The 11,640-nt window shown below is 43.0% G+C and overlaps 1 protein-coding gene across 10 annotated transcripts in view; it reads left to right on the forward strand.

Moving 5' to 3' along the window:
• Nucleotides 1–9,959, forward strand: part of LOC113261710 (organic cation/carnitine transporter 2) — a 31,778-nt gene extending 21,819 nt beyond the window's left edge. For 3 of the 10 annotated variants that reach the window (XM_048221240.2, XM_048221238.2, XM_026507945.4), the window contains exons 8-11: nt 124–306; nt 1,552–1,687; nt 2,014–2,124; nt 5,907–9,959. In XM_048221240.2, coding sequence (XP_048077197.1) covers nt 124–306; nt 1,552–1,687; nt 2,014–2,101 — 407 coding nt within the window. In that variant the 3' untranslated portion in view covers nt 2,102–2,124; nt 5,907–9,959. Of the gene's footprint in view, nt 1–123; nt 307–1,551; nt 1,688–2,013; nt 3,414–5,906 lie in introns of those variants that run through there. The other 7 variants (XM_048221239.2, XM_048221237.2, XM_044387390.3 and 4 more) reach the window with 3 other exon arrangements.
• The last annotated feature ends 1,681 nt before the right edge of the window (nt 9,960–11,640 follow it).

The following is an 11,640-nucleotide window of genomic DNA, read 5'->3' on the forward strand; positions in this document are numbered from 1 at the left end:
AGCAGGACATCAGAGAAACTGTCCCCCACATCCCAAAAAGGAGAAAGTATGTTTGCTTCGAGCCCCCCCTGGTAGCAGCGTAGTGTGAGCTGGTGCCTCCTACTCTCTTCCCTTCCCCTCCAGGTTTGTATTACTTGGCCACCATCCTGGTGATGGTGGGCAAGTTTGGAGTCACTGCTGCCTTCTCCATGGTGTACGTGTACACGGCCGAGCTGTACCCCACCGTGGTCAGAAACATGGGCGTGGGGGTCAGCTCCACAGCGTCCCGCCTGGGGAGCATCCTGTCTCCCTACTTCGTTTACCTCGGTGAGTGCCGTGGGCCGAGGGCACATAGGAGGTGGGGTGCAAGCACTGAAGGCCCTTAACGTGAGCCATGGGGGGTCGTTAACAGCAAAGCTGGCACCCACAGCAAATGGGATCCGTCCAGGACCAGACCTGTGCCTGGGGAAAGCATGTGTCCAGGCATCCTGTGGAGGACGCTCTCACTTGTACGTGGAAGACAACTTATAGACTAGCTGAAAATCAGTGAGATAAGCCAGCAGAGAGTTTTGTTTCTGTTTTAGCCATCCCAGGCCTTCCGTCAGAGGTACAGTTTCCTTATCCTAAGAAACTGCCTGGTGGTGGCGGGAGCCCATGTACTTAATTGGAGAAATTTCTTCTTGGAATCAGTATAAAAGGAACACGGAGGGAAAGATAGCCATTCAAGAGGTCTGATGGGCTGAGAATTATTGTCATTTGGAGCACTTTGGTTTTATACTATGTATAGATCTGCCTTGTGCCTTTTTTTAAGATTTTATTTATTTATTTTATTTATTTATTTGAGAGAGAGAGAGAGTACAAAGCAGGGGGAGCGGCAAGCAGAGGGAGGGGGAGAAGCAGGCTCCCCACTGAGTAGGGAGCCCAACACGGGGCTCGATCCCAGGACCCCGGGATCATGACCTGAGCCGAAGGCAGACACTTAACCGACTGAGCCACCCAGGTGCCCCTGCCTTGTGCCATTTTTATGTAACGGAGCACCGATTTATTCTTCCTTGAAATTGTTTTCTCGGGGCAGCTTCTGTTCCCTGGCACATCCCCTCACCGGCACATCTTTGGGGTGGGTTGGCAGCCACCTTGAAAGTACCCAGAACATGTTGTGAACATACGACATGGATCTGACAAGCAGAAACACCTTATCTGGCCTAAAGGCAAACTGAGCAAGTTGTGACCCATGTGGAGAGGTGGAGGAGTTATTCCTGTGCCTGGATGAGAACCTTGAGTTCCGTGGAAACCCAGCATTGGGAAATAGGAATAGTAATCACGGCTCAGTCCCCTCCTCGTGGTCTGCATTTCCTCCCTGCACCGTGAGGTGCTGCTGGACCTCTGGGCACCTCTGTGCCAGCTCGGTTCTGAGACTTGTCCCAGTGCCAGATTCCAGTCTGGCAGCTCAGACTGTGGAAGGTGCAGAGGCCTAGGAGGCATGTGGCTCCCTTTAGAGTCCTGGGAGCACAGAGGGAGGGAGACCAAGTCTGACCGCATCCCTGGCATGGGGTTCTGTCTACTTTGCTATAGGTGCCTATGACCGCTTCCTGCCCTACATTCTCATGGGAAGTCTGACCATCCTGACAGCCATTCTCACCTTGTTCCTCCCAGAGAGCTTTGGCACTCCCCTCCCGGACACCATTGACCAGATGCTAAGGGTCAAAGGGTAAGGTTGTCTGGGTTGCAGTGTTGCACTGAGTCTGGGCCTGGCTGAGAATTCCCCACAAACTTTCACAGACACCATGGACTAGTTTAGTCATCAGAGGGTCAGAAATGACAAAGTCTGACCCAGACCACCTTGTCACCATGTACTTCTACAACCACTATAGCAGCTCTGGGACAGCAGAGACCAGGAGAAGCCTTTCAGAATCTGCTATAAGATTTTTCTTCCCCTTAGCGAGATAACCTCAGGTCTGGGTTTTGTTTGTTTAGAGACTGGTAGACATCTTTTTAAAGATTTGTTACTAACATTGCTTTTGCTTGTTTTCATAGAATAAAATACAGGCAAACTCCAGGCCACACAAGGATGTTAAAAGATGGTGAAGAAAGCTCCGCAGTCCTTAAAAGCACAGCCTTATAACACAACCTCCAGTGCATGAGAAGGTGAGGAGGGAAGACCGTGTCTTGTCAGAAGCTGCTTGTGTAGACACCGAGTACTTCAGCGGGGGAGGTCTTTGCTGTTCATCCTGTTGCCCCTGTGTCTGACCTGCTCCTGACCGACAGCCGGACTCAGAGGCTGCCTCTGGTCCTGGCACACAACCTTCCCTCTAGACCAACAACTTGAGATGCGTCCTAACGTGCAGACTTGGCAGATGGTGGGTGGGCGCTTCCTAAGAAGTTAATTATTCATCAGGACGTGTGGGACCTGGCAGAATAGGAGAGGCACCTGCTAAATTTACATGTTAATTTCACACCTCCCAAAAAGGACGGGAGGTCACATCTCCCTGCCTAACCTTCTCCCCGTTTCCCTCTCATGGTGCACTTTAGAGGAAAAGAAAGGATCACACAGGGAGTTTGATTTCTCACACTTTTTTAGTCACAGGGCACATTAACTGGGATTGTTGCTTCCCCAGGCAGGGGAGTACAGACCTGGGGAAACCTAAAGGTGATTACTGTGGAGGGAACTGATCAGGTTTAGAACAAGGGCAAGTGTATTGAATGTGAGCCCTTGTACACTCGGTGTGACTACTGGGCACACTTGTTTACTTCTGATCCAAGCACTGGGATTGTGCAGGCTCATATGAGATGCACCACTGAATCTCCTCTTCTTGTTTTCCACTGCAGTGTAAATCAAATTTAGTTACTGTGGTTTCTGATGTGTGGTTCGAAGGAAGTCGATCAGTGAGAAAGAGAGACAAGCAGACTCATCTCTTCTCTCAAAACTATAAAGTAAAATTTATTTGTGTTTTGTTTGTTGTTTGTCTTTTTCTGCTTAAGTTATTTGCCCTTCAGAATAGACTTAGGAAGGGCAGGTTCCCAGCCTCCTGGTCTGTGTCTTTGTTTTTGTTTTTGTGTTTTTCAACCCAGAATCCCTCTGGCGAAGGTGTGCAGTGGCCATTTGTGCAAGGCCTTATCAGCCTTCACCACAAGCACCTTCTCTGAGTGCCAACAATGACGTCATTGTATGTGTTCCTTTTGTGATACCTAATCATAGGAAAAAATTACAAAGAAGAAAGTCAAATTGTGTTCACAGTCTTTCAGCGTTGCTCACTTCAGTCACATCACATTGGGAGATATGTTGTGTTCGGTGTAACTGTCTTTTATGATTATGTTACCATGGTACTCCTAAAGCATATGCTTCACATGGATAAAAACCATATTTTTGTGAAGGCTCCTGAAGTGCCTTAGGAAATGAGGATGTTTTAATAAATAAAATGAGTTTTTAAATAATAGCAACTGCCTACCCCCTTTACTTCCACAATTTGGTGAGTCAGGCCGCACCATCGCCTGACTTTCGTCTGTGTCAGCTTGGGCTAATTCTCCTCGTGAGTGCTGATTAGTGCCTAAGGCTTAGACTTAATTCCTGTGTGCTAGAAACCCTCACTCCATTACTGGACTGTGGACAGAACCAGGTTCTTACACAAGTGTCTTAGCCTGGGTTCCCCTGAAAGCAGGGCCTCAGACCAGCACTTTGGTGCGGTTAGGTAGTATATTTGGGAACAGGATTCCGGGGAGCAGGAATAAGGATGGGGGAGGAAACGAGGAGAGAAGGAGACCCAACACAAGGATGTGCTATCAGTGCCACAGGCACTGCTGCCGCCAGCCAGAACTTCCGAGGAACCTTCTGCAATGTATCTCAACACCATCCGATCTGCCTCATGGATAAAAGGGGGAAGCATTTATATGTTGGCCCCCCCTTCCCCGTTTATCAGAGGCAGCCCCACAGGAGTCTGCTCCCCACAGTTCCAGGTTGCACCTGTGTGAGTTCCGAGCAGGGTCTTCCCTCTGGGTAGAAAGCAAGAGGTGATCTGTCACAGACCCGAGGTGAGGCACTGTCAGGTTGTGTGTCAGGGGACACGGTCAAAGCTTGTGTGAACTGGTTACTGCAACAGTGGCTGGAGTAAGTGCTGGGACTGGGAAGACTGTGGTTTGGACACAGTCCACAACAGATATATATATAAAATGTGCCACAGGGCGATTTGAGCTAGAACGTACAGACAGACTTGGGTAAAAAGCTCCAGTGTTGGACAGATAAGTCAAAAGTCCTGTTGCATAGTATAACATGCAACATCAAACTTTGGTGGGAAGGAAGGAAGCTCATCTTCTGTAACCCTATAGGCTTCTCCACTCTCCTCAGACCTGATTTTGTGCCAGGTTCCTGATTAACTGCCTTCACTGTGGTTCCAAAATACACTTTACAGCCCTGCCTGCCCTTTCTCCTGTTGCATGAACAAACAGTTTCTGAGTTTTCTCTCTTAACCTCAGTGCTACTGATGCCAATCATTTGTGTCCTTCTGGGAGCCAAAAACCATAATGACCTGAACGCTTAGAGCTCTTCTTTTGGCAAGGCAATAGCCCATGTCAGTGCTTCTGGGGCTGAGCCAAGTATCTGAACATCCAAGCCCTCTGCCTGGGCCTGTTGGACCTGTTTCTGTCAGAGTCATGGCTTGGTAACCAAGTTCTCCTGATCAGGAATCTCTTCTTGGGGAGAGAGGGGAGCATAACCTGTAGTCGCAGGGGGAGTTGGTGCTCAGTTAATACCGGTAAGAATGAGAAACCAGGATACCCACAGAAGTACAAAGGGCAAAGCAAATGAAGTGAAGGAACAATTCAGATTTTAAAAATACTAAGTGTTCTGCCACAGATAAAGATGAAAGCAAGAGTATACCCTATGATCTTTCCTACTCCTGGCAACTAGTTCCTCTCTCCCTCAGAGTTCCCTAAACATTCTCATGAATTCCAGAAGGGCTGGTGTTTGCCAAAGAGAATTACTCTACTTAACACCTAGTTTAAGCGATGGTGAATGAGTTGGGCAGAGGGCCCTGTTCTCTGTCAAGTGGTAAGTAGCCCAACAAATCTTTCCCCTAGGTGTTTATCATCCAATTGCTTTTCCTAAACGGCTTTTAGGCTGACAGAAGCTGGACACAACCCAATATTAGCAATACCATATGTTGTGTGTGCCATTGCTGTACAAGCAATTTGGAAAACTACAGGCCTATCTTGTTTTATTGCACTTCACTTTTTTGTGCCTTTTTACAAATTGAAGGTTCAAGATGTTAGCAGAGGAAGTCACGGCGGATATAATAGAAAGAGCAAGAGAACTAGAATTAGGCATGGAAGCCGAAGGCAGAACTGGAATGGATGAGGAGTTGCTTCCCGTGGATGAGAAGAGAACGTGGTTTCCTGAGACGGCATCTACTCCTGGTGGAGATGCTGTGACGATTGTTGAAATGACAACAAAAGGGATTTGGAATACAATTCAAACTTAGTTGATAAAGCAGCAGTAGGGTTTGAGAGGGTTGACTCCAATTTCAAAAGAAGTTCTATAGTGGATGAAATGCTATCAAACAGCACCACGTGCTACAGAGTGAGAGAGTATGGAAAGGAAAGGCATTTAATGCAGCAGACTTCATTGCTGTCCTATTTCAAGAACTTGCCACAGGCCCCCAACCTATAGCAACCTCCACACTGATCAGTCAGCTGTTACCAACATCGAGCAGGGCCCTCTGCCAACAAAAAGATTACCACTGGCTAAAAACTCAAATGATGGTTAGCATTTTTTTTAGCAACAAAGTATTTTTAAATTAAGGTGTGCACATTGGACTTTTACATATAATTCTATTGCACACTTAATAGACCACAGCGTAAACGTAACTTTTATATGCACTAAGGAACCAAAAAGTTCATCTGACTTGCTTTTTTTGGTGATATGTGCTTTATTGCAGGGGTCTGGAGCGAGCCTGCCGTATCTCCAAGTATGCCTATTCACCTATTGGCTCATTTGATACTTACACAAATCCCATGGGATCGATAGAGGATCCCCAGAATGACAGAGTCAGAGGTTCCTCATCAGAAGGCACATGCCTTCCTGGAGTCTCAGATGGTCCCACCCTGGAAGGTCTTACCTTGGGAGGAAGGGGCTTAACTGAAGAACAGTTGTGCAAGAAGCTGCCAGAGGCACTAGAACATCATCTTTCTGCTGGGCCATCCAGAGCGCAGCAGTCAGGCACCTGACTGGCTCTTTTTACCTCAGAAGAAGTCTCACATGAGAAACTCTTCTCACGACTGTGTAGGGGTGTGGGCATACACTGTACACATCAAGGACATGGTGCTACATGCATGCAGTGGTATGAGTACTTCACAGAGCCAGTCTCCTGATGAGATCTGAAATATTCAATTATCATGTAACCTTTGATCAGTTTTGAAAATTCCAAATGTCCTCATAGAACTGTGTTTCCTTACACCAATCAAATAAGTATAAAAAGGTACAAACCTATAAAATGTTTTCACCAACATTAATTCAACAAGCAGGCAACATGATGTAAAACATACACTTTAAAAATTGGTGAAAGGAAAGAGAATATTCTAACACTGTACGTGAGAACAGTCTATGTACATTCTAGCAATGTAATACAACTTAATAACCCCTAAACTCTTTAGCCATAGTAAAAAGTCTTGAACAGCTGGAACAATCTTCCTAATATTCCCCAATCTGGGCAACAGTGGACTGGATGAAGGCCTCTATCTACTTCCCTCTTCAAAGATTTTTGTAAACTACTATAGAAATGGAGATCAAATGGAGAAAATGGACAATGGGGCTAATCACTGAAAGAAGTGAGACCTGCCCTATAAGAAAGGTCCAAGAGAGTCCTTCAGGCTGAAATGAAAGGATACTAGACAGCAGCCCAACTCCACATGAAGGAATAAAGCACATGGATAAAGGGAAACAACTTAAATAAATATAAAAGACAGTTAATTAATGAAAGTGAGGAAATTGGGGCGCCTGGGTGACTCAGCCGTTAAGCATCTGCCTTCTGCTCAGGTCATGATCCCAGGGTCCTGGGATCGAGCCCCACATCACGCTCCCTCCTCGGCAGGAAGCCTACTTCTCCCTCTCACACTCCCCTTGCTTGTGTTCCCTCTCTCGCTGTCTCTCTCCATCAAATAAATAAATAAAATCTTTAAAAAAAAAAAAGGAAAAAAAAAGAAAGGAAATTACTGCCAACCTTACAGAAATAATAAGAATTACAAGAGAACACTATAAACAAGTATGTGCCAACAAATTATACAACCTAGAGGAACTGGAAAAATTCCTAGAAACACAAAAATTACCAAAATGGACTCAAGAAGAAATAGAAAATCTGAACAGATGTTAAGTAGAGAGATTAAAATTATAATCAAAAACTTCCCAAAAAAGAAAAGCCCACAACCAGATGACTACACTGGTGAATCTACCAAACATTTAAAGAAGAATTAATACCAGTCCTTCTCAAATTCTTTGCACAAATAAAAGAGGAGAAAACACTTCCTGACTCATTCTGTGAAGCCAGCATTACCCTGAGACCAAATCCAGACGAAGACATCAAAAGAAAGAGAACCATAGATCAATATCTCTTATGAACATAGATGTGAAATATTCCATAAAATACTAGCAACCCAAATCCAGCAGCATACTAAGAGGATTTTATATTGTGACCTAGCAGGATTTATCCCAGGAACACAAATGTAGTTCAATTTAAAAATGTTAATAATGTAATACAACACATGAATGAGTTTAAATAAAGATTCTATCAGTTGATGCAGAAAAACATTTTATAATATTCAACACACTTTCATGATAAAAAACAGTCAATGAACTAGAAATAGAAGGGAACTTCCTCAATATGATAAATGACATCTATGAAAACACCACAGTTAACGTTATACTCAATGTTGAAACTGAAACTCACCCCCTAAGACCAGTAACAAGTCAAGGATGCCCCTTGCCACTTCTGAAACTATGCTGGAAGTTCTGGCCATAGCAATTAGGCAAGAAAAAGAAATAAAAGGTATCCAAGTTGAGAATTAAGAAGTAAAGCTACAGTAATCAAAACAGGGTGGTACTGGCAGAATGACAGATACAGAGATCAATGAAACAGAATACAGTCCAGAAGTAAACCTTCACAGATATGGTCAAAAAAGGTGATTTTTCAAAAAAGATGCCAAGACCATTCAAGGGGAAAGGACAGTCTTTTCATCAATGATGCTTGGAAAACTGGATGTCCACATGCAAAATAATGAAGTTGGACCCTTATACCATATGCAAAAATTAACTCAAAATAAATCAAAGACTAAACATAAGAGCTAAAATCCTAATACTTTTTAGAAGAAAACAGAGGGGAGGAAGTTTCATTGGATTTAGCAGTGATTTCTTGTATATGACACCAAAAGCACCGGCAACAAAAGAAAAAAAAAATAAATTGGACTTCATCGAAATTAAAAACCTTTCTTATATGTCTATATACAATAAAGCTGGGGGAAAATGAAAAACTTTTGTGCATCACAGGACACTATCAAGAGTGAAAAGTCACCCCAGAGAACAGGAGAAATCATTTCTCTACTAAGGCATTAATATCCAAAATATATAAAGTATTCCCACAGCCCAATAATGTAAAAAAAAAAAAAAATGGGCAAAGGACTTAAGTAGACATATCTCCCAACAAGGTATACAAATGGCCAACATGCACATGAAAAGAAGTGCCATTCATTAGGGAGATACAAAACAAAATTACAATAAGAAATCACTTCGTACTCATTAGGATGGCTGTTGTTAAAAAGAAAAAACAGAAAAAAAAGCAAGTATTGGTGAGGATGTGGAGAAATTCAAACACCTGTGCACTGCTGGTGGGAATGTAAAATGGGGCAGATATTATGGAAAACAGTATGACATTTCCTCAAAAAAAAAATCAAACATAGAATTATCATATGATCCAGCAATTCCACTTCTAGGTATATAACCAAATGAACTGAAAGCAGGGACTCAAACATTTGTACACCTATGTTCATAGCAGCATTATCTACCGTAGATTAAAGGTGGAAACAACCCAAGTGTCCATCAGTGGACGGGTAAACAAACTGTAGTATATACATACAATGGGATACTATTCGACCTTAAAAAAGAAGGAAACGGATACATGCTGCAACATGGAAGAATAATGGTTACCAGGAGCTGAGAGGAAGAGGTAATAGGAGTGACTGTTTCGTGGGTACAGAGATTCAGTTTGAGATGATGAAAACATTCTGGAGATGGATGGTGGTGTTGACCACCCAACAATGTGAGTGTATTTAATGCCGATGAGTTGTACACCAAAAAATGGTTATAATGATCAATTTTATGTCACATATATTTTACCACAGTACTTAACTTTTTAAAAGAATTGTTCACGAATAATGGCAATAAAAATTCTCAAGTACTTGATTCAAGTAGTAAGGTACCCATGAATCCTTTTTGAGAGAAACTATTTAAAAAGGCAGTGTAAGCCCCTAATAACTGAATCCGTTTGCAATTCATATAACAAAGAGCTAATTTACCTAATATAAAAGTCTCCTACAAATAAACAAGAAAAAATCATCAACCCCAAATGAAAAAAATGGAAAAGAGGTATAAACAATATATAGAGGCTGAAATAGAAATGACTTTTAAACATATGAAAAGATCCTGCACTTCACTCCTAATAAGAGAAATACAGATGAAAACAATACTGAGATATCATTTTCACCTACCCATCCATCCTCCTCTCTGCATAAATACAATGAAAAATGTATAGAATATTTTTCTAATATTAATAGCAATACTTTTTAGATGGTAAGATTTGGGGGAGCTTTTAGGGCATTTATTGTACTTTCTATGGTGTTTGTGTTCCTTACAATGAACACATATATGTTTTGAAGTGGTTTTAGTTAAAAAATAAAACTGGAAGTAAGTATGTAAGATGACAATAAAGATGAATTCTTCTGTGTATTTTTCAGTATTTTTAAATGCTCCCCCAACCCTCGCCCAGACCTTCACATATTTTTAATTATGATCCCTGATATAACACATCCCAGTTTTACATTTTTCCTTGACACTCCTGCCACCACCCTTCATCTCTGATTTCCCAATCGTACCCATGTTCAAGTTCACCTCAAGCACATCCTCTTCCTGGGAAGCACTGTAGTGTATACAAGTGCCCACACCTGGAGCACATATGTGGTCCGACAGGTCCAAAAGCAGCTTACTAGCTCTATAACTTCAGGCAAGCCAGTTAATCTTTCTGAGACTCAGTTTCCTTGTCTATAAAATAAATCACTTAACTCACTGGGGTATTAGAGATTTTATTTTTTGTGTAATCTCTACATCCAACGTGGGGCTCGAACACACAACTCTGAGATCAAGAGTCACACACTCCACTGACTGAGCCAGCCAGGCGCCCCTCACTAGGGTTTTAAAAGGATTAAATTAGCATGTAAAGTCCTTAACAGTACTAAATTTGTGTTGACAATAATATTGCTGTCCCTCCAGACCTCCCTAAGGCAATTATTAACTCTACAAATAATTAGTCCTTATTATGTTCTGTTTGGTTCCATCAGGGAAATTATAACTACCTTTGGGAGAAATCCTTTTACTCATTCATCCCTTAATGAAAGCCAGAGCCCTCAGGAAAACATCCTTCACAATGCCCACACCTCCTCCTTTCTCTTTTTTAGTCCAAGCAGGCCGATGGTATCTAGGCTTCTTGTAAACTCACCTACCGTCAGCCTCCACACTTCACAGTGAGATGGGTATGAGCTGTCTGGGGTCTGCAACTAGTGAAAGAAATGTTGTTTGACTTATGAGAGAGGTCAGTGTTCAAACAGTAGTCATGATGTGTGTCCAGGCCTGATTTAGGAGGATGGACCAATGTGGGACTTGAACATCCCTGCCCACTCACGGGTGATTCACTTGGACAGGCTGCTGGGGACCGTGATCTGCATGACAGGGCCCTCCTCTGCCAGCCTCTCAAAGGACACCTTGCTCAGGGAGACACATGTTAAAACAAGAGTGCCTTTTGGAGTACTGGCTTCTTTTCCCCCACAGAAAGACAGATTTCCGTCTGGGTTGCCAAATATGTAAGTCTTTTCCTTTAGGGACACATGAGAGACTACTCCTTTTCCACGGGAAACCAAGGCCACCCAAAACAAAATCACTTATCTTTGTTCAAGAACAACTGCTCACTCATTGTCTATTTGTTTACCTTTTCCTCCTTGAGAAAGTTAAAGGATATTTTTGCTATTGGTAGGTTGTATTTTTCTAGAGGCAAACAGTTTTAGTTCTGAGTTCTAAACTGAGGTTTGGAGATTGTCTGTGGAACAAACACTTTACAAAGAAGACCAGACACTAGCTCACACAGAGGACATAGCTGATGGTTTTGTAGCAAAGCACAAACACATCTTATGAGTGGGAAGGTGCACATGAGATTCCCTGCCCACCTGACACCTCACCCGAGATGTGCAGAATCAAAGTCCTGCAAAATGTGATCCTTTCCCAACATTCTCCAGCTCACTAAAGGGCACCGTTGTGTCAGCTCAGGTCCTCTTCGAGCATATGCCAAGATGGAAACAAACATGCCAGTGTTATTGAGGAAAATGCTCATGAAGGGTAAAGGGGAGAAGGAGCAAGAA

The sequence above is a fragment of the Ursus arctos genome, unplaced genomic scaffold (assembly GCF_023065955.2).
Source record: "Ursus arctos isolate Adak ecotype North America unplaced genomic scaffold, UrsArc2.0 scaffold_5, whole genome shotgun sequence".
In the NCBI taxonomy this organism is placed as follows: domain Eukaryota; kingdom Metazoa; phylum Chordata; class Mammalia; order Carnivora; family Ursidae; genus Ursus; species Ursus arctos.